Source organism: Physella acuta, unplaced genomic scaffold, assembly GCF_028476545.2.
Source record: "Physella acuta isolate Inbredline_101_S28 unplaced genomic scaffold, ASM2847654v3 ptg000087l, whole genome shotgun sequence".
NCBI lineage: Eukaryota > Metazoa > Mollusca > Gastropoda > Physidae > Physella > Physella acuta.
The window spans coordinates 721,963-747,047 of record NW_026731607.1 but is presented as its reverse complement, the minus strand read 5'-3'; the positions used below and the strand labels follow the sequence as shown (position 1 = coordinate 747,047).

Genomic DNA, 25,085 nt, shown 5'->3' with positions numbered 1-25,085 from the left:
TGACTTGTGACGTCATTGTTTTTAACGTTATTGGCACAACAATAAACACTTTTCCGGTTGCATGTGCTTCTATATTCGAATATGCCACTATTTTTATTTTCGTACTTCAATTAAAATTTAGTTTATACATTTAAATATTTTCAACAAAAGTCCTTATCAAGTTCTCCATATATCGTTGAAGATAATGATATCATAACCTCTGAAAATATTTTGCGCACAGAGAGAGTAAAAGAGAGAAGTACGCACTTGGACTTTTATATATTTAGATACTTATGCCTTTTATGCCTAGACTAGTTTGGACCTAGTTTTTAAATAATTACTAACCCCCAACTAAGATTTACTTTTTTTTGCTTTATGTAATTTATCTTGGAAAAGCTCTTATTAATTTTATTCACACGAATGTTCCTATATCATTTACATCTGTGCTTTCAGAGGACAGATTGGATATCATCAAGTGTACTTCAGTCATACATAGATGGTGTTTGTGGTCATAGTGAAAAAATGGTCTGATAAAGTAAACACATTAGTGCTGAACATGTTAACGTTATTACTTTTTTAACCATGTGCTTGTAATTAATGTTTTTTTTTGTTTTAATTACTGTGCTTGTCTTTTCAATAATTACACATCAAAACAATGACTATTTGGTCTACTTTGCAAGATAGATTCAATGTAAAAATAAACTGTTTATAATACTCGACGTCTTTTTGTTTTACACATTACCAACGTTTCCCTACATTTGACTTACCGACGCTATGTTGCAAAAGTTCTGATTCTTCAGTAGCCGTGCTGAAACTTATTTAAGTGTATTTTTAAATAAATTACAAAATATATATTTCTTAAATAGTGTTTAGAATTACGTAAGGCTACAAGATATTTGTAGTTAAAAAAATATGTATCTTAAAAACAAAGTCAATATACATAAACTTTGAGATGTATGACATAAAGTCAAACATTAGACACTTACTGTTCTTGGATCGGAACTACTTGATCTGGTGAGTAAACAAAATATGTTAAGACAAACAATACTAAATTTAAGTGTACTTGTATTCATTTGAAATGTTTGTCACTATTACAGTTATTTATTATTACTAATATAAGCTAATGGCTTGTACTTTGCATTGTGTTAAGCTTTCGATCAGGTTAAAGATATGTTTGGACTCCCGACTATAATGTTTTAGATGTAGTCTATCCGTAGAGAATGTGGATACAATCGTGCTGGTCTCTATGTGTTAAAAACTTGACTAAAATTGTATGGGTGGCCTTGTTTTTCTTTAAAGTTATATCAATATTTGTAAAGTATTAAAAATGTATTAAATCATTACGGATATAGAAACTCTGTATCAGCATCATCAATTTATTACAACTTTTTTATTTAACTCACTTCAGTCGTCAGTCTATCTAGATCGAAACGCCCGAGCGAAATTGCAGGCACTTCTAACTAAACGATACGATTCGTATTTGTTACTTGGGTCAAGACATGAAGACAATGCAACATGACATTTAATTTGACTTAATTGGTTGCCTGATTAACTTTTTATGAATTAAAATTTTGTCCAAATTAGTAGGCTGTCTCAACAAATTATTCCGCGCTATTAGACACGCGTCATTACGTTCAATACGTGCGCAATGGTTTTTAGTCATGCACCTCTAATGTAAATAAAACATGTAAAGTGTTAACAAAATTTCATAAACGTTTTAATAACAAGCTTTTATGTAATAATGCATTAAAAAGTAGAAAATAATTTAAACACTACTAATTAAATTATTATAAAGAAAAGCGTGGTTCTCTTCCTAAATATTAGTAAATGTATCCAATAGATACTAAAGTGACCCACGCTTTTCTTTATAGTAATGTAAATAGTAATGTATTGTTTTATTTTCTATTTTTAGTGAATTATTACATGAAAGCTTGTTATTTAAACGTTTTTTCTATGAAATTTTTTAAAATTATTTTTTAGGGAATAAATCGCTTTTCTATCCAATCATAAATATGACAGTGGATATACTATTCCAAAATCCAAACACTGTTTTTATCTCAATCCCTAAACATATTAATACCTATATTTATAACCCTAACTTAAAATATCTCTATTGCTATCGCTATCACTAATTAAAATATGGAGTCTGAGTCTTATTCTTAGTATTTTTTCTAATCGTAGTCCTATTCATATCCCAAAACCCATTCTCATAATCATGCCTACTTCTGTCCCCATCACCACATTTATCCTTCCCTCCTTTCTTTCATCCTAGTATTTACCTTTAACATTATCTTTATATATTGTTCTATTTCTATTTCGATCTCGATCACAATTGAAATTGATCTATCTAACTGATAGTTCATGTTAAAACATAGTCAAAATAGTTTTTTAAGATGCTATAACGTCATCTTGTAAGAGCCGAAAGCTTTGAAATACTAGCCTAAGGTTCATCATGTCATTTAATATCGTGCGAAGAGTGTAAACTATGTATAAAAACCTAAAACCGCATCCGTTGTCGTAGAATTAAAGTTTAATTGACTCGTTCAAAATAGGAATGCTTCAGAATTTATGTTAACATCTATTTTTCAAATTATACATTATAAAAGTGTTCCTTTTTCAGTTGTACTATATTTAATTCATTTTACCGCTGTTGAGCTTTACTTTAAAATGTTATGTGCGATATTTTTTCTATTTTAAAATATGTTAAAAATATGTTAATATTTTGCAATTGATTTGATTATAATGTTAAAAAAGATATGTATTATTTAATTACAATTTTCAGAGATAAGGTTAAGCCGTTTTTAATTCGAGTTTGAATCATTGTTTGAATTTAACCTCAGATTTGCTTATTTACTACTTCCCGCGTGAAATACAAAGTTCACACATTTATTATCAAAATTCTCGTTCTATTTTTTTTCTTAAATGTCAGGGCATTTAATTATAGCATATTCAAAGAGCAATATGTAAGTAATGCGTAATAAAAGTAGGTTGTGGTTTGCAAAAACCAAAATAATTTTGTTTTTTTATTTCGTAATTATTTAGTAAATAAATGTAAACAATTTTTGCTATTGTCGTGTAATGTTTCAAAATAGTAACAGTTTGAAAATTTAAAAATAATTTTTCTAGAGTATTTGTTTTATGAAAAAAATAGCCAGCTGACTCTCTTTGTATTAGTAAAAGAAGGATCGATTACTATCTGGCAGATATATACGTTAATTTATGAAATTTTAGAGCTCCACATAAGGGTGTTTTTTTTCAAGATAGCCGCCGTTGCAAATAAACCATATTTTTAAAAGAGTCAATGATGCATGCAGATATTTTATTTTAAGTACCCTAACAAATAAATAAATAAAACATACTACTTAAAAAAGTCTTGTTTTCTGGAGCCTATCCCCTAACTTAAGTGATGAAAATATATTTTTTAATTCTATTATGGTCGTCAATTAACTTTCGAATAATGTTTACCTTTTTTTCTCCTTTTCTTGCGTCGATACATTCTACAAAAACACATCACATTAACTACGATGGAAAGTATCAAAACTGCCAGCACGGTAAACATTCCTATTTCATAACCATCGTCAACAGTTGTATTCCCTTCATAAAAAAAAGTTTACAGTCTATTACACTGTGTGCATGCAATACATATTAAATATTTTATTACATTTAATAATTATTAATAAATAACATCTGAAACATTCACATTTAAGACTATCAAAACATTAATTAGTTAATTAACGAAAAGAATGAAGATAGTTGTGTGCTAAAGGTTTAGTTTGAGATAAATTAAACGTGTTTCCTATAGGCCAATATATTAAAGCTTAATAAGTCAAAAATTATAAAATATTAGGCAAATTTTATTTCTTTATTTTCCAACAATAAATCATTGTTATTTAGAAAAAAAAACCTTACCTATAATTTGTAATTTAGCCTCCACTACATCAGCGTTGTTATCATAAATTTTGAGAGTATAGGTACCAAAATCTACACTCTCAATGTTAAAAATAGTTAATGTGATTTTGTTATGTGTTTCAGTCAGAGGCCTAAATTGAATGAGGTATCGACCACTTGCAGCGTTTTCATCTTTATCTTTATACATCAATATAGGCTTATTCCAACCATTTTTATTAATTTCATACTTTGTTATTGTTGTGTTTCCCATACTCAGCTCAAAATATATGCTAAAGTTTTCACCAGTGCCAGCGTAGATTCGTTGAATATTAGAACCGGTTGTGATGATTTGTTCTAGCCAGTGATCGCCTGCAGGGTTTTTAAAGTTAAAAAAATACATAACTTTAATATAATAAAGCATTAATACATTAATAATTATTCTATTGTTTAAACACTATTATAACTTTTTTTAAAATTAGTAATCCAAAATAGCTTACATGGGACAGTTACATGCACGTATTGTCTGGAGATTTGATTGGGAAAAATCTCATTGAACGCCTGACATGTGTAGGTCCCCGTGTCATCGCAGGTCAAAAGTTTCGATGTACCGTCCAGTCGTTGACCTGAGCTGTCAGTGATGTAAACTGTACCACGTGGTTTGCTGTCCACCTCGCAGTTAAACTCCACAACCGTGCCGTTCACAACATTGATGTCTCTTTCTCCGTTTGCGGTGAACAGTGTTACTTTAGCGGCATCTGAGGGTTAAGCCGTTATGTTTTAAATGCTACGACGAGTTAAATGGCTTAAATTTAAAAAAAAATAATAGAAACTAACAAAATATATCCTTATCATAGAATTCTATTTCCATGTTCAAATCTCACATAATTATAGATAATTATAACATTTTCAGAAAAAAAGTTTTAAAACCTTGTCAGTGTATTGTAAACTATAGAAATGGTACCTCTTTTCATTTATACCTGCAAAATTAGGTACATATATAATGTTGTATACTTTTCCAGAATGGCTGGTTACTTGACATAAAAACCTAGTGTCCTTACCTGAGAAAAATACGTTATCAAAGTATTGTTTACAAACAACAAATCTTTTGTGTTATATATATATACTAGGCATGCTGCCCAGCTTCGCTTAGGCTTTCGAAAACATTGAGAATTTGAATGCTTAATTAATTCGCCCGAAGGTCGGTCTACGACCTCAAGAGTTATGAAGAGGTTCCTCCGTGGACATTTTTTTTCGATTTATAGCTCATATAAGGTACCGGTCAGTCGAGGTCAGTTTTGACCCCCACATCGTAGACTTTTCGGCCAACCGGCCCCCGTGTTCTGTCGCACCAAGGCAAGATCATGCCAAATTTGAAGCGCCTGCGGCGCCAGGAAGTGCCCTATCGGACACCCGACAATCTAGATCTAGATCTAGATTTCTAAAAGAATTTTTTTTTAAAGTTTAGCCCGAGCATAATAAAAAATAATACATTAACCAAGTTGACTTGCTAGGTCTCGAACCCGCACCACCTGCGTGGTTTAATGTACACTAACACCTCCGCTATTTAGGCACCTTATAAAATACGGAGAATGAAACACGTATTTTAAAATCTTAACTTACGCGAATATGCCTATTCTTTCAAATTAATTTTTTTATCCCAAATTAGCCAGTTCCAAACAAAGATTTTGTATAAAATAAATAAGTCTTGAAATAGTTTAGTCCTAATATAGAAATTTATTTTTGGAATTGATTTTAGAGAAGTTAGAGTCTAAATCTAGATCTTAGCGTCTACGTCTAGATCTAGTTATTGCGTAGATTTAGATTTAGATTTAGTCTAGATCTAGAATCTCTAGATCTAGAATCCAAATACATAAAATAAATGTTATGAGTTTAGGCCGGAAAAATTGTATTGTATACATTTCATAGTGTACGTAGATCTAAATCAAATTTGAATGAAATAGTTCATTTCTTTTCATTCTAAACACGGCAGATGACGTCATTAGTTAATGTATAAGCAATAGTGACGTCACAGTTTTATGCGTTCTTTTTCACATATATTAATGCTTTTCCGGTTGCATAAATAATACTGTTTCCCTACATTCGAATACGCCTTTAATTTTTATTTTTCTTCTTTAACTAAAATTGTGGTTATACATTTAAAACATCTAACATATTATTTTCAACAAAAGTCCGTAAAAAATTCTCGATATATCGCTGCCGATTCTGACGTGATGTCCGGCGAAAATTTTTTGCGGACAGAGAAAGAGAGAGAGAGAGAGAGAGAGAGAGATGTGCGCACATTGGGCTTTTATATATTAGGATATATATATATATATATATATATATATATATATATATATATATATATATATATATATATATATATATATATATATATATATATATGTGTGTGTGTATATCAGAGGTGTCGGAAGTGTGCCGACCGCACGGGGTGACAACATTAAGGGGGTTACACCGTAACAAACAATTGCTAAAAATATAGAAGAAACAAGATGTTGCCAGTTCGAATTATGATCGACCTGTATTAATAACTGACTATAGATTACTATATTTATTATTAATTATGCCAACTTTAAAACTATCATAGGGGGAGGGTGACACCAACAGCAAAACTTAGAGAGGAATAAAGGCTTGCTGAGTATTTTGAATAAATAGTAAGTAAATAAACGACAAGAGAGGGGAGACACAAAATTTAATAACTGACTATTAAAAAGATGCTTTTTCCCAATAAATGATAAATGAATTAGTATATTGTGCGCCAAAATTAACGCCACTAGGCAAAATGGGTAGGGCATGTCGCCAATTTCAACTATATATATACACATAAACTTATGTAGTCCTTAATATATATATATATATATATATATATATATATACATATATATACATATAAATAAATAAATAAATAAATAAATATATATATATATATATATATATATATATATATATATATATATATATATATATATATATATATATATATATATATATATCTGCGAAGTCCGGAGGCAACAACCCTCAATCCGTACAGGAATTCAACAAAACAAACGTCAACTTGTGCTTCAATGTCGGGTCTATCTGTGTTGGGGATTTTATTTTCTTTAGGTGCAAGGGCGAAAAGTCGACGGCCTTCTATACTGGAATAGTAAAGAAACTGATGGACGAAGAAGGGGACTTTGAGGTTGAATACCTTAAAAGAAGTGAAAAACAAATTCATAAACTTTGAAACTGACCAAGTATAGTCTGTGAATAAAAAATACACTATTACTTTGCTGCCTAAGTCTGACATTTCTGGGATAAAACGCTCCAAGAGTTAATTGAAGACATCGTGAAATATGTTGCCTAAATATTTTTTAACTGTTAACTGAAAGACAGCGTTACACTTCTTTCCAATTTTAGTACAGTCCTGTATTAATATCTTTGGCCACTGTCCTCCTTATGGCACTGTGTTATGTCTGCGGCTCTTCCCGTGTCCACAATAAAAAAGTTAATCTTTTACTGTTTGAATTCAATCTTAAGTAAATTTTGTAATAACTACAAATCTGGTCCATTTATATATATATATATATATATATATATATATATATATATATATATATATATATATATATATATAAGCCTATATCATCTAAACATTCATTAATATTCATGATTCTTAAGGGAAATTATTTTCAAATGAAAAAATGTTTTTTTTGGGATCAAATAGATTCAACCATATATCATTTGAACATGTGTGACTTTTCACCCCAAGCATGTGACTTTTTGACCCCGCACTGTGATAAAATGTCACATTCTAAAACACCATTTCTCAAGTCTGTCATGGGCATACCGTGAACAGATATTTTAAACGGCTCTGCATACAATTATCTGAAATGTGGAACTAGTATCTGGTGTATTGGTATTGTTAAAGGTTCAAAATTCTTGTCTCCAGATCCTAAAAAGTGAAATTTGTGACTTTTCACCCACTTCTCCCCTATACACACACATGATTATATATTTATATATATATATATATATATATATATATATATATATATATATATATATATATATATATATATATGTATAACTTATTCATGAGACAATTTAAATTTAAGAAACGAAGAAATCTTAGTTAATACGTTTGAGAAACGTATTTCAAATAGTATAACTTCTTGGTATGGTTAAAAAGCAGTAAAAAACTATTTTAAAAACACTTCATGATGTTTAAATCGTACGTAAATTTAATTACCGTCTTCGTAAACAATGGGCACTGTTTCCATATGGAAAAATCTCTCAGGATGATCGGCATAATACCAAGTAACATCAATTGTACTATTATCAATGTCTCTCATTTCACAGGTACAGTGGATGGTCTCATTGGGCCAGAACACGTTGTCCTCTCTCACAGAAAAACATTTATCTGACAGGGTTGGTTTTGGAGCGTCTAAATATAAATATAAATATAAATATAAACATAAACATGAACACGAACACGAACACGAACACCAACACGAACACCAACACCAACAGAAACAGAAACAGAAACAGAAACACAAACAAAAACACAAACACAAACACAACACAACACAAACACAACCACAAACACAACCACAAACACAAACATAAACACAAACACAAACACAAAAAAACACAAACACAAATACAAATACAAATTATAAAATACAAACACAAATACAAATACAAATTATAAAATACAAATACACGTACAAATACAAATACAAATACACATACACATGCACATACACATACACATACACATACACATACACATACACATACACATACTCATACACATACACATACACATACACATACACATACACATACACATACACATACACATACACATACACATACACATACACATACACATACACATACACATACACATACACATACACATACACATACACATACACATACACATACACATACACATACACATACACATACACATACACATACACATACACATACACATACACATACACATACACATACACATACACATACACATACACATACACATACACATACACATACACATACACATACACATACACATACACATACACATACACATACACATACACATACACATACACATACACATACACATACACATACACATACACATACACATACACATACACATACACATACACATACACATACACATACACATACACATACACATACACATACACATACACATACACATACACATACACATACACATACACATACACATACACATACACATACACATACACATACACATACACATACACATACACATACACATACACATACACATACACATACACATACACATACACATACACATACACATACACATACACATACACATACACATACACATACACATACACATACACATACACATACACATACACATATACATATACATATACATATACATATACATATACATATACATATACATATACATATACATATACATATACATATACATATACATATACATATACATATACATATACATATACATATACATATACATATACATATACATATACATATACATATACATATACATATACATATACATATACATATACATATACATATACATATACATATACATATACATATACATATACATATACATATACATATACATATACATATACATATACATATACATATACATATACATATACATATACATATACATATACATATACATATACATATACATATACATATACATATACATATACATATACATATACATATACATATACATATACATATACATATACATATACATATACATATACATATACATATACATATACATATACATATACATATACAAAGACATATACATATACATATACATATACATATACATATACATATACATATACATATACATATACATATACAAAGACATATACATATACATATACATATACATATACATATACATATAAATATACATATACATATACATATACATATACATATACATATACATACACATACACATACACATACACATATACATACACATATACATGAAAATACAAATAAATACATTATTTAAAATATATCAAGAAGTATATCATAAGTATCTCGTTCTTCAGAAATATTAAGACATTGTAACGACAACCACCTGTACCACCACCAAGGGTTTGACCTTACGTGTAATCATAAACCTGGCCGTGGTAGACCTGGGGTCTGGCAGACCACAACGCTGATTTGATTCAACGCTGTGGGCGGTGCATAATTTGGGGCTTGGGAACTCGGGTGTTAAACGTGGGTAAAAGCTAATATATTACCCTGTGACTTTACGGGCTGACAGATTGCGTGAGGCCGTTTTTTTTTGTTGCTGTGGAAAACTTTCCTGATCGGACTGGACCGAGTCATGCCCAGGCCCTAATTAAGATTTGAAATATACTAGTGCAAGAGATACCACGGTGAATTCATTATTAATTCTTGTTCATTGTCAAGTCAGACATGACCATTGGCAGGTTCCTGATCACGATTCCCCGCCTTGTTCGAAAGGATTAGAGAAGTGGGGCGTAACAGCAAACATATTCGTAAACGGCTAATCATCTAGTCCGAGTCATGGATATGTTGAAAAATGTTTACACCGGAACCTGGTTTACACAGTCATGAATGCTAACATTTAAAAACATTAACGGGAACTGCTTAACCCCTTTGGATTGAATTAAGAACAATGCGTATAAGTAAATTTTTATCAATATCATCCACGATCATCATTTATTCTAAATAAAACTCCAATAACTTTTTTTTAAAAATAGCTCTCATTTCTTTTAGTACATATACAAGTAACCTGCAATAGTAGCCTACATTAATAGTGCGTAGTAGGGTTAGTTTAAAAGATAGATTACATTAGTAGTGAGAATGTACTTTAAAAAACAATTAAGTATATAAACTGTTATACTTAGAAAAATGGAGACTTGATTGCTATCAACTGTTTTATTAAAGTCCATTGACACTTTAAGGAAAAATGTCAAATTTCGAGCTGAATCATCTTGTATTGGGTACGTTAAACCGCAATCAATGTTAAAATATATTGGCTCATCTATTGACATTGTTAGCCGATAAAATGATGCTTGTAATTCTACCTGTTTAAACAGAACAACATTTATTTTCATATAAAAATAATACATAAAAGTACTATTTCTAAATGTATATATATATATATATATATATATATATATATATATATATATATGTATATATATATATATATTAGATAAATGGGCCATTGAGGGAGAAATACAACGGACGCTAGGTTGATAATGTTGTCTTTTTCTCTAAAACAAAACCAAAAACCAAAATCACCACCTCAACTTAAAATTTAACTGGAAAAGAAAAAAAATTAATTAAAAATGGATTTATATAAAAAATTGGCATTTTAACAGGATTTAACCTTGATCTGTACGTAGTTACTGCACATTGATACCAAATTTAGTCGTAGCCATACACCTAAACCATGCACCCAAGTTCAAACTTTACAAAAGTCGTATTTAGAGTTTCTTTCAGGCAACTCTTCGTCTACCACCACTATAAAGAAATATAATTATTTAGAAAATATACTTTTATATGTAATGCACCGTAACGTAAAATATATTTCGTCACAAGTCAAAGGTGCGGTCCACATCCGTTAACACCATTTAGTCCATGACGGATATTTGTAAAATGTACTGTCAAAATGTTTTGTCCAGTTAAAATACTAAAAGATTAGAAAGAGAGGGGTGACAGCCCACCGAAAATGCAAAGTTTTTGGGGGAAGGAGGAGATCTATTTTTTTAGCTGGCCAAGTTACTGACCCAATAGGCATATTTACAATTTGTTTCATAATATTATTATAATATGCAAATAATCAGATTTAAAAAATCTCAAAGAAGTTTTATACGGCCTACCCGTCCGCACTGTTGCACCATAGTCGTATATATTAGGGAGACAGAAGGGAAATGCAGGTTTCTGGGTGGTGGTGGTGGTGGGAGGGAGTTTCCCACTCAGTTGAGGTTTTTAGCGATACGTGAAAATGTACGGGTGCTGGATGTCGTATCTCACATTCAAATTTTATAGGCTGATTCACTGCATTGCTTACCAAAACTGCGGCAGCAATTGTGATCTTATTAATATGGAGTGGTCCCTTATCGACGCCACCCCCCCCCCCTCCCAAAACTCAGCGCTTGCGGTGTTATTTTTACGTGATGGGCCCTTTTCGGCACCACCCCTCCCCCAATTTCAGCGTTGGTCGTGTTATTAATACGGGGGGGGGGGTCCTGTTCGACGCCCCCCCCCCACATACACACTGAATGACACTGCCTGTACACTATGAAAGGACTTGGGGCCTTTTTGACATTTTTAATCATTTCTACAGTAGAAAAAAAAACTTGATTTCCAAGAAGGAAAAGGGCCCCCAAGTGCATTGGGCCCCTATGCCTTGCTTACTCTAGCTTTACGGTAGCTACGTTACTGTCCTACTTCTATAATCTAGACCCGTTTCCTACTTTTGGCCCTCTAAACCTAAATCATACAGATAGTGTTTATTTCAGAATTTTTCTCCGGGCTGGGGCACTCGAAATTTTTTGTGATTAGTGTTAGGGTGGCGGACTAAATTATCAGGTGGTTGGACTGACACTGTTAAAAGTATACATTTTTTATGTAAATTCTATTTCGATCGGGGGGTGGGTTCGGTAGACGTTCTACGGGGGGGGGGGGAGGGTTGCCCCTCCCCGAAGTGATACCTGAAAGAAACCCTGCATGGAGACCACTTTTAAGTTTAGACAAATAAATTTGGCGGTAATTTTAGCGTCTGTATTATAAACTATCGATGACGTGATTATTATTGTGTATTTATTTCGGCATTGGCTTCTTGATTCTGTTTGCTTTATAATCATTGACGTCATTTTATTGAGTGTGCTTTTCCGGCTTTAAAATTGTACATATTTGTTTCGTTTTGAAAACTTTCATATGGTCCATGTACGATCTTCCACTATGCAGTTTTCCAATTTCCTTATATTTTCTCTAGAGCGTTATCGACAGACATACAGCAAAACTATTATAGTTAATAATCTATAATAAAAATAATACTATATATTGGATACCTGTACTAATATTTAGGAAAGGTCACACGCTTTTCTTTATAGTTATTTAAATAATATTGTATTATTATATATTTAAATAAAATCATTTAATTTCTCATTTTTAGTGATTTATTACATAAATGCTTGTTATTAAAACGTTTTTTATGAAGAAAAAAAAATCAGTAGGCCTACTTTAAAACTGTTAATACAATAGGCTAGAATTGTATGATTAAAAACAAGTGTGCACCACATGAACATGATAATGCTCGTATTGCAGTGCGGAATAGTATAGTGAGACCGCCTACTTGTTTAAGAAAATGTTAATTAATTAACAAAAATAATTTGTCATCCAATTAATTCAAATTTTGTGTCATGTTGCATTGCCTTCGAGTCTTAAAACACTTGCGAACCTTGATACGGATCTGCCAGTTAGAAGTACCTAAATTTTTCGCTAGTCCGTTTTGATGCAAGACAACAGACAGACTGACGACAGAGGAATCTTGTTAAATAATAGCTTGTAGAAAAAGTAAGTAAAGTTGATTGATTTCTCATAAGCACTAACAAACTGAAAGTAACCTGTATTAGTTTTTAAATATAATAGTTAAGCAACAACAGTTATAAGAACTACAGACAGACGGAGGGAAAGACAGACGGATGGAATACGATAAGGCAGATAGACAGACAGACAGACAGACAGACGGACAGAAGGACAGACAGACGGACAGACAGACAGACAGACAGACAGACAGACAGACAGACAGACAGACAGACAGACAGACAGACAGACAGACAGACAGACAGACAGACAGACAGACAGACAGACAGACAGACAGACAGACAGAGACAGACAGACAGAGACGAGACAGACAGACAGACAGACAGACAGACAGACAGACAGACAGACAGACAGACAGACAGACAGACATACAGAAAGACAGACAGACAGACAGACAGACAGACAGACAGAGACAGACAGACAGACAGACAGAGACGAGACAGACAGACAGACAGACAGACAGACAGACAGACAGACAATTCTTTCAAATACTATGTATATATCGATAGTTATATAGTGTAATAACTGTTTAGAAAAAGAAAAAAAACCACTTAAATTAATATTATTGTCTATTAAGGTAATCCCTATAATTAAAATGTATTTACATCTTTGTTCAATGGTATTCTTCTGAAAAAAGTGCATTTGACTTTGGGGAAAAAATTCGAAGCTGAACAATTTACAACCACAACGTACTGGTTTCCTACTTGTCTCAGCTCTGGTGACTTGCACGTCACTTGATCTGGGAGATCTGTAAAGCATATTTACACTAGTAAAATTGTTATCTTTATATTCGCTCTATTAGTTTAACAAAGTATGGATAATTATTCATTGACTCTGGGTTTTACCGCATGTATATAGCCATGTGTACCATAGTTATGTTATAGAATAATAGTTTTAATGTCAATAATCTATGTTCATTAAAATTAATGAAGGTATTTCCTTCTCAAAAACCGAAAATAGTTAAAGTAAATTATGTGAAATTAAATCCAAACTCAGTACGACAATTTTAATTGACATAATAAATGTAAAGTCAACATTTTTTATATTAAATTTAGTAATAAATTAAATCTGGATATTAAATACACAAACAGGGACGACGTGGTCGAATGGTAAAACTTTTGACAATTAAATGGTAAATGTTATTATTTGGCAGAAACATTACTTTGGAAAAATAAAAAATTAAAATCAGATAGTTTCAGGATTATATAGACAATATTTCCATTATTTCTATTTCTTCAATAACAATGGAAGGTGTAGTCGGATGATAGCGCTTACGACTGCTAACCCGAAATTCTTGTTCGGATCCCGAACTCAAGTCCGAAGGAAGTCCAGGTGGTAATCCAGCTATGATGGGTACCTGAATCAAGTTAGGGAAAGTATAGGTGGTTGGGTAGATGGGCTAACAACACTATTCCTTTCAAATGCCAAGGTAGCTGAGACAGTTGAACTCTACTATGCCGACGACATAGACCGAAATGTTTTAAAGAGTACATTACTTTTTAAAATATATAGTGTCATTTACTAATAAAGGTAAGAACCACAATCTATATTCGTATTATGAGTAAATGTTTTCTTTGATTGATATTCAGTATCATAATTATAAATATGACACTATAACTTACGGTATACAGTTAAGTCACAATGGTAGAGTTCCTGGAATGGAGAATCGTATCCACAGCGCCAAGTACCTTCTTGCGATGGAGAATTTCTACTAATGCTAAAGAGGAAAATAGTACTGTTCCCGTTTTCCCGAACTACGCGGTAGTTTGAAATGCATTTAGTTGAATTGTAAAAGCATATAGCTATTTGTACTTGATTGTGATACCATAATAGGTTTCTACGGTGATCGCTGTCTGTACATTGCAAACTAACATCGGATCCTTCTTCGACCGGCTGACATGCTGTTAGTGCTGGTAAAAAAAATTTCAATGCTTTTTTTATTGTTAAAATAATATATCAGTTAATGTTTAGGCAATTTTAAAAAAAAGCTAAGATTATTAATTTATTCATTTAATTATTTATTTATTCATTATTCATTGATCATTTCTTCTTTTATTCATTATTCATTTATTCATTCGTTCATTGGTTCGTTCCTTCATTCGTACATTCGTTCATTCGATCATTTGTTTATTCGTTCATTCGTTTGTTCATTCGTTTGTTCATTCGTCCACTCATTCATTCATTCATTCATTCATTCATTCATTCATTCATTCATTCATTCATTCATTCATTCATTCATTCATTCATTCATTCATTCATTCATTCATTCATTCATTCATTCATTCATTCATTCATTCATTCATTCATTCATTCATTCATTCATTCATTCATTCATTCATTCATTCATTCATTCATTCATTCATTCATTCATTCATTCATTCATTCATTCATTCATTCATTCATTCATTCATTCATTCATTCATTCATTCATTCATTCATTCATTCATTCATTCATTCATTCATTCATTCATTCATTCATTCATTCATTCATTCATTCATTCATTCATTCATTCATTCATTCATTCATTCATTCATTCATTCATTCATTCATTCATTCATTCATTCATTCATTCATTCATTCATTCATTCATTCATTCATTCATTCATTCATTCATTCATTCATTCATTCATTCATTCATTCATTCATTCATTCATTCATTCATTCATTCATTCATTCATTCATTCATTCAATCATTCATTCATTCATTCATTCATTCATTCATTCATTCATTCATTTATTCATTCATTCATTTACTGACTGACTGACTCACTCACTCGCTCACTCACTCTCTCTCTCTCTCTCTCTCTCTATCACCCTCTCACTCACTCACTAAATCACTCACTCACTCACTCAATCACGACCTCATTGACTCAGGAACTCACGCACAAATTAACGCACTCACTGACATATGTACTGAAGAATTTACTCGTTTATTCGTTCATTCGTACGTTCGTTCGTTCGTGCGTTCATTCTTTTATTCGTTTATTTTAATTTACTTGTTAAAATAACTATTTGATTGACTTATTTAACCAATTCACCAATAGAGTCCTTGCAAACACGTGACCTAAATCACGTGATACCTACGTCCGCCGCCACGGTGGTGTACACCAGACGTAAACACAATCAGCTGTTCACCAGCGCTGGACGCGTTCACTGTATGTAAAGAACCGCACCCGCGGAAAAGGAACAATACGTTAAAAAACTTGAACTCTTAGGAATTGAAGATCCTTATATTGCTATTGACAGTTTCGTGATTGATATAAATATGTGGCCTAAAATTCAAAATAAAATACTGTTAGTAATACTGTTTGCGTTTAGAGTTAAAGTAGACGAATCTGATAAAAGGCAGTAATATATTATAGGTTATCTGAATCTCGTTAGTGTAGATTCTAGATTCTCTAGTTATGTACAATATTTAGTAGCAATAGATCTAGTAGAACCACACTACTGAAACAAGCGTGAGACCACTTTACTCCTACACAACCCACACTAAAACGGCTAATATAATTCATGGGTAATAACCACTGATGTTCTTAGATCTCAGCCAATCTGGGGGGCATGTTATATAATTTAAGACCCTCATAATCCAGCAGGGAAGTGATCAGACACATTAATACTGATTTTCCACCCTCAAAATTTAAAAAACCTCCATGATGGCCAGCCCCCACCTCTTTCTAGCCCACCATAAAACTTCATCTATTTGTAGGTAACGTGGATTACTGTTCTTAGAACCTAGCCCAGCAGAGATAGTATGTAATTTATGACCATCATGGTTCAGCAGGGTTGAGACCAAAGAGGAGTCAGTACCACTGCCCTCCCCTAAAAATTTCTCACCTCCGTCATACATAGCCCCTACAGGGATTACTGTTCTTAGATCTCAGCCAACCAGAGATAGCATCTCTTATATAAGTTATGACCATCAGGGCCCAGCAGGGAGAACAAAGGGAAATAAGTCCCACTGCTTTCCCCATAACATTTCTCACCTCCATGTCATGTTATGTCATTTATAGCACACATGGCTTATCAGGGGAAAGCACTAATCCTAGTTATTATTTTAAACCATCTCACTTCTTATGTTTCTAGCTTGATTTGTTTCTTTTTAAACAGTGGATTAAAAAAATTAGCCTAATCATTAACCTAGTAATAATAATGTGTTTATTTGTTGTTTTGGCTGGTATGATCTACTATTAGGCTACGTAAACTTAGTAGACTAATTAAATTAATAAATTTAATTAAACTCAGTCCATTATCAGAAACATCTTACTGTAAAAAGACACAAAGTAGGTAGGCCTTAGTAATTTAATAAAGCCTTCTACTACAATACTATCAACTACATGCTTGTATAGACTTTTTAAAATTTAATTTAAGTAGCAGATTCTAGATCTTCGTCCAGTCATACAATCGATTTCAATTTAAGATAATTTCGTTTGCTAAAAATGATTAGATTATAGTGCTAGATTTAAGATCTCAGAGACAATTAAATGCTTTATTATAATGACTACTTTTGATTTATTATGGTTGTATGCAGATCTAAATTTTGTAATTAAATTTAAATTATTAACTAGATTCTATGTCTACCCAGCGGAACCAGTCACCCTAAATCCAGAATCTAGATCGAGCTGTGGTCCGAATCTTGTTTACGCCATGTTTAGAACTAGATTCTAGATCTAAATATTAAATCACTATTATTACAATTAAATCTTATGATTCTTATTATTACTTTTGACTTTGTCTTTTACTATTAGTGAAGGTCGAGCAAATTTATTTTATCAACTGTTATCTTTTATAATTAAAATGAAGTTTATTATTTTGCTGTCCTCACCTGAAACAAAGTGTCGAGAACAGATGCGCATGTTATTTGCCGCTGCTTCACTGACACCGCTGCGATGAATATTGGCTAAAAATTGACGGCGTCTACGTTCTGTTAACTGTCGATCTCTATCATCTTGGTTTAATACGACCCTTGGCAGTCGAAATTAAGGAATCCCTTTAGATCTGCCACTTCGAGTATCACAACCTTTCACAGATCACCATTTTTTAAAGTAGATCTGTAAACCGCGTTGGCGGATGTTTACATACAAGAACGGACGTGACGTCATATGCAAGGACTCGGTTGCTTGATGGATTGATTCATTTTTTTTTAATAAATGAAAGAATTAATAAATAATTAACTTAGATAATGTATGTATCGTTAAACATAAACATTATGGTACATAGATACCCAGTAATATTTTAAGTCCAGACTTAAGGTATCTTCAATAATTAATTTTTATAAAAGTTTTCAATTAATTTTCTTACCTCTAGGAATGTTGATGGGCTTGATTCCTTGAATCAACACAATAGCTACTAGCACTAGTTCTATACATGTGCTCATTTTTGCTGACATTGTTTCATTCTTTTTGGCTAGATAAAATGTTAAGTTTTTTTTGTGCATACATAACAATTTACTTATCTTAAGAAAACAAATACATCGAAAACGATGGTCCACAAACACTATGCTCTAAAGGCGACCCCTACGGCGCCCGGGACAAACTTTCAATTTGGCGCCACCTTCCCCCCCCCCCCACCCCCCGGGACAAGCTGTCAATTTGGCACCCCCCCTCCATATATTTTTTTTATTTATAATGCAAAACTGCAGCTAAAATGAGCTTTTAAATTTTTCCAACATATTTTGGCGAACGCTAGGGTCGGCGGCCGGGGATATATGTACCCCCGCCCCCTTTGCTACGCCTCTGCTATGCCCAGCAGATTTTATTTTCCCTAATGTGCGAGAGGTACCCGAAATAGCTGAGTGGACTCGGTGAGTCGAATTGACTCGAGCACAGAGTGCGAACAAGACTTTCGGGTTAACAGTTTAGTTTTATATTCTAAGCTCCAACCACACCATAAAAGATATATGGAATATTATATCCAAGTTTTATGAATGATACTTCCACAAAATGAAAAATAATAATATACAAAACAGATGCTGGTTTGACAAAAACCAAGTCATTCTAATATTTAAAAGTCAAGAAAAATTATTTCAACTTACTAAACAGACTTTATTAAAAGGCAAGTTAGTTTAATAATGATTCTGATCAACTGGGTTATACAGAAGACCATTTAATTCTACCATGCAACAAATATGGAGAGTAGGCTATATACTGTAATCAACAGGCCATAGTTTTAACACTATTGTAAACCAAAAGTAAGTTGTTAAAAGTATAATTATTACTTGCCTGATTCAGCAAATTCAGCAAATAGACATGCCACTGTTATAATGTTCACAAAACAAATAATGCTAATCGAAATTTTATTAATTGAAAATATGCCATGTCTTAACACACAATGATACTACTTAGACTACGTTGCAAATTTTACTACTACTATCAGCGCCTCCCACCACTTAAATACTTGTCAGACGCATAATCTTTCCCATCCACCCTATCACACATTCGCGAGAACTTACACACACATTACAAAGCTGCACAGATACGAAGGGCTGTTAATTTTAATCTAATCTTTTGTTACTTGCTGAAATAAGTATCATTAATAGTATTTTTATTGACTAATTTTATAATACTTCGATGTTAAGTGAATTCAAATAAATCATTTTGAAAAACTTGGATCAGACGGAAATCAATGAGACAGTAAAATTATCATAGGCGATAGCTCTTGAGTTTATATAATGTGTTTTTGTTTTTACAACTGTTTAACTTTATAAAATATCACACAAGTAAAATGTATACATCTTGCTATCTTGCTGGTACGGTACATTTAACATCAAGATAAGAGTATTTTTCAACCAACATAAGAAATTTAATCTGCAAAGGAACTGCATACAGTTTATAAAAATTACTCGTCTTTATTAGAAATTAACACACCTACTAATTACATCATAAAACCTATGACTGCAAAATGACTACCTCTGCTGTAAGTAAGATATGAAGGAAACAGAAACAGTGGCCATAACCCGGATGTGGTCTAAGCATTGATAATAATGCTGCATGTAATTGGATTTTAAGAAAGTAAATTGAACAAACTAAAGTTAATACATTGTATAGTAATGGGACACCGTGGTTAAAGGTAGAAGATACGACTGCTAAAGGTTTATATGATAAATTGGAGGCTACCTTACAGCATTTAATCTAATTTAAGACAAAAATAAGAAATAGTACTTGCATTTCAAAAATGTACAATGTAAAGAGCAATGTTACTTGATATTTTAAGTTTTTAAATCTGATTTTCAAAAATAATATGTAACTTATCTGTTACATGATTAATAAGAGGACCATAGGGGTACGGTATCACCAAGCGGTAGAGCGTTAGGCTGCTAACCCGAAAGTCTCGTGTTCGACTACAGGTTCGAATCAGTAGATTTTACCGAGTTAAACCAGCTCTGATGGGTATAGGACTGACTGACTGACGTTTAGGAAAAAAAGGCGGTTGTACATAGTGCTGACGACACTACCCCTTCATATGCTGAGGTCACTTAAACAGGAGAGCTCTACCTTATTTCCTCCAGCGTCTGTGAGGTTCAAAATGTGTGTGTGGGGGGGGTGGTGAGAAGGAAAGGACTCTACCTTTATGGACGCGTATGGACAAGACGGGAATACTAAATCAAAATTCAAATGGTGTGTGGATGTCAAACAAGGATTACCCATTAACGTGAGATAACTGCTCTCATAATAAGATATGGGGTGATAATTCTCTTCTCGATTGCAGATATCACAAGTGGGGGTAAGGCATTAGAAGTCGCCTGATAACAGAAGACGATAGGCCTCCTTTAAGTTAGTAAAATAGTCGATTAAAAACGAATAGTTCTTGCTATTAATAAATTACAGTTCGGAGAAAATGGTAGAATTACAATTTACACTATAGATCAAAGACTTATGCACATTTGCTATTGACGGTGCACTTGCATGGGCATATTATATATATATATATATATATATATATATATATACATATATATATATATATATATATATATATATATATATATGTGTGTGTGTGTGTGTGTGTTTGATATATATAAACATTTCCATAGATCATTTTAATGAGCTTGAGCATGCTCTTGTTTACATCTCCATATATATATATATATATATATATATATATATATATATATATATATATATATATATATATATATATGTGTGTGTGTGTGTGTGTGTGTGTGTGTTTGATATATATAAACATTTCCATAGATCATTTTAATGAGCTTGAGCATGCTCTTGTTTACATCTCCATAAATATATATTTAATTGTCACGTCGTTATGCTACAATCATATTATGTGGACCAAGTACGATAATGTCCTTTAGAAAGTACGAAAGGCCCTAGTTTGGTCACACGTGCTAACTTTACCAGCAGTGCTTTTTTTTAATTAAACAAAAATTGAGTCATGAAACTTTACGTTCATGGTAATCGATCTATACGGCAAGTGTGTTAAAAACGATTAAATAACGGATTATTATTCAAAGAAAGAAATCCTAGACTCATTGTTAAATTTAAAACAATATCATTTATGCTGGAGAATAGATATTAATCAAAAGGAGAAAAGTCTCGAGTTCAAACCCTCTGGCAGATGAGAGGCTCGATCCCTTCCAACATTTAAAATTAAGAACGAAGAAGAAGAAGAAAAAGGAGAAATATTTTTTGCCACAGAAATATGTCAAACGTTAATGAAAATTGCTAGCATAATTAATAAAATCATAGAAGACGACGCGGTTGTGTGGTAGAGCGTATAGTTACTAAACCAAAAGTGCGAGTTCGGACCTCTGGCCAGTTAAAATAAAGCTCGTTTGCTGCGCGCAGCAACACATCTCGGAGAGAAAACTCAGAAATCGAAGGGCGGCGTGGTGGAGTCGATAAAGCTCATGGTTGCTAAACGATAAAGTCTCGAGTTCGAAAACACGGCTACTGGCTTCTTTGTTCTTGGTTGGACAAATGCTACGGAAGCAAATCCAAAAAAAAAGAAAAACAGGCTAAAAGCGGAATCAATGGCCTTTAAGCCGCATAACACGTTGATACGTAGTACTTTGTGTTGGAGTTCCTTCCAATACTAAAATAAGGAACGAAGAAGAAGTAAAGAAAACAATCGATCTAGATTAAACAAAGGACACAAAAGCAAGTCCAGAAAGATGTATTATTACTACAAGCATTATGATACATATAAGGACTCTCTCTTACACCAAATATTTTAAAGAAAACAATGCAGATAACCTACATACCCCATCAGTCGTTCAAGACTGCCGTAGCCATTACTCTGGCCTAGATATCAGTAATCTTTTTACAACTTATGGAATCACTTACCTAATATTACCCCCACCCCGATTTCCGCATACCAGCTTGAAACCTTGATTCACAGCGTTAGGCTTGTAATTTCATCATATTTTGAGGCTTTGCGTTAATGTTTCTTTAGATAATTGTAAACTAATCGACAACAGCATGAAGTTAAATTCCAACAGAAGCGTAGCGAGGGCGGGTTCGGTGAGGGTGCGGACCGCACCAGGTGACACCATTTTGGGGGTGACACTAGGACAAAAAATTACTAAATGTACAGAATAAAAATGCTTTTTGTGCCAGTTCCAATAATGATTAATTAAAGTTAAATAATCTTTTATGTACAAATTGACAATTATTACAAGAGGGTGGAGGTGACACCATGACGTAAACGTGCTAAATATAGAGAAAACAATGCTACATCTGTTATGATGTATGTTTGACAAACTGGTGCTGGTGCGAAGCTATAATATTGAACGAGTGAAAGTGTGACGCGGTACGCAAGAAAGTGACGTTTTAGTGTGATTTCGTTGTTGCCGGGGAAGAAGCTTGAGTTAGTCTTGTTCGTGGTATGTTAGGGTTAGGTTGTCAAGTCTTAGTATCGTTTGTTCAAGTCGTCCGATGTCTATTTCTTATAGTGCAATGAATGGAATTAGTAACCGATGTCATTCTGTCAAATTATTTGTAAGCGTTGATGTCGTCGTGTCTCAAGATGCACTATTGCATGGCTAGACATAATGAAATGGTAGTGGTATCGGAATGTAATATTGGATCAAGTAGTTCTACCCTCTCACTGCATAACTGTGGTATACATTAGAACCCAAGTATAACATGGTGGGGCAGCATAACAACATGAAGCAGCTAGAACAGATTGAAGCAGTATAACAAGGTGATTTGGCTTAAAAGCACTTAGAAGCTAGTCGGCGGATATAATATCTAGCCAAAAAACGCTATAACTGTCTAATCAGTCAAGTTTCATCGATATAATTTTCGTACGGACTATGTCTCTGTGATATATGGACTGTTATTGTCAAAACCGTGTGTGAAGATCCCAGCGTGAAAACCCATGTTGAAGACTCGTGTGTGAAGACCCGTGCTAAGAAGACCCGTGTTTGATACGTGCTCTGATGACCCATGCCGTTATGACCCGTACTGTGAGAAACCGTGCTGTGAGGACCCATGCCATGAAGAACCGTGTGGGGTGAACATGTGATGACCGTGCTGTGAGGACCTTGACGTAAAGACCGTGCTGAGATGACCTGTCTTGTGAAGGAAAAGGGGATCTGTGTGGGAAGTGTGTGTTGTGTGATGAAGCCGACGATGATGCCCAAGTCCTACAAACTAGATAAGTAGTACCTCTTCATATATTTTTTAAGTAGTAGGCATGTCCATTTTTTTCTATTACGTCTTAGTGGAACCAAAAATTGTAGTGATTAAGCAGGGGCTGTAGGTATTATGAGCCCGTTGCTGTGTTATGCTGATGAGGGTTGTTGTATAATAAGTAAGACATCAGTATTAGTGATAATTGATATTGTTATAGTTCATATGGACACACCGGTTTGAGGGCGGTGTTAAATTGTTGACAAGATGATAATGCCACTATGATCTTGATTTGATTTGTTACAATGATATGACTTTCAATGTATGATAGGTGATGATATGTTATCCTATTAGGTTAGTTATCTTAGCGTAAGGAACCCAGTAGATTAGGATAATGTTGTTTTAAGATAATTTGGTGTCGTCACCCGGCCAGCAGGGGGATAGTTCGTTGGTCGGTTGCTTCATCGGTAGTAAGTTGATTTCAAGACTGATGATGCAGTCAGATTTTTTTTGTGTGGGTAGCTCGAGGATATACCGAGTACCTGGTCATGGATTTAAGGGTTCTAGGGAAATATTCCTCTATGTGATATCGTATTTGGTTACTGAAGATGTTAAGAATTATTATTGGTACATGTCGTTGTAAAATGTGATGAATATATGCAGGTGATATAGTGAATTGTGTAATTTATGTGTCCATGACGTTTTAATGGTGATAGTTTAAATTGTGTTTCATGGAAAGGCCATGTCTGACGAAGGCGGAGTGATTAACATGTGGCTTTTGGTAAATTTTTGACATTGATAACAAGCCGTTGGTCATATCAAATACATTACACTGCATGGCTTTAATTTGATATTGGGGGGGGGGGGGGGGGGTCGTCCATAAATGACGTCACACTCGTAGTATGGAGGGGGGTTCCGTAATTTTTGGACGCTGT

At 33.0% G+C, this 25,085-nt stretch overlaps 1 protein-coding gene across 1 annotated transcript in view; it reads right to left on the bottom strand.

Moving 5' to 3' along the window:
- LOC131927245 (uncharacterized) overlaps positions 1-15,280 on the bottom strand; it is a 36,348-nt gene extending 21,068 nt beyond the window's left edge. The window contains exons 1-10 of the mRNA XM_059283013.1: positions 15,186-15,280; positions 14,169-14,311; positions 10,850-11,033; positions 8,120-8,314; positions 4,845-4,925; positions 4,365-4,622; positions 3,889-4,236; positions 3,445-3,573; positions 966-990; positions 747-793 (exon numbers count right to left, since the gene is read on the bottom strand). Coding sequence (XP_059138996.1) covers positions 747-793; positions 966-990; positions 3,445-3,573; positions 3,889-4,236; positions 4,365-4,622; positions 4,845-4,925; positions 8,120-8,314; positions 10,850-11,000 — 1,234 coding nt within the window. The 5' untranslated portion in view covers positions 11,001-11,033; positions 14,169-14,311; positions 15,186-15,280. The remainder of the gene's footprint in view (positions 1-746; positions 794-965; positions 991-3,444; positions 3,574-3,888; positions 4,237-4,364; positions 4,623-4,844; positions 4,926-8,119; positions 8,315-10,849; positions 11,034-14,168; positions 14,312-15,185) is intronic.
- Positions 15,281-25,085: the final 9,805 nt, after the last annotated feature.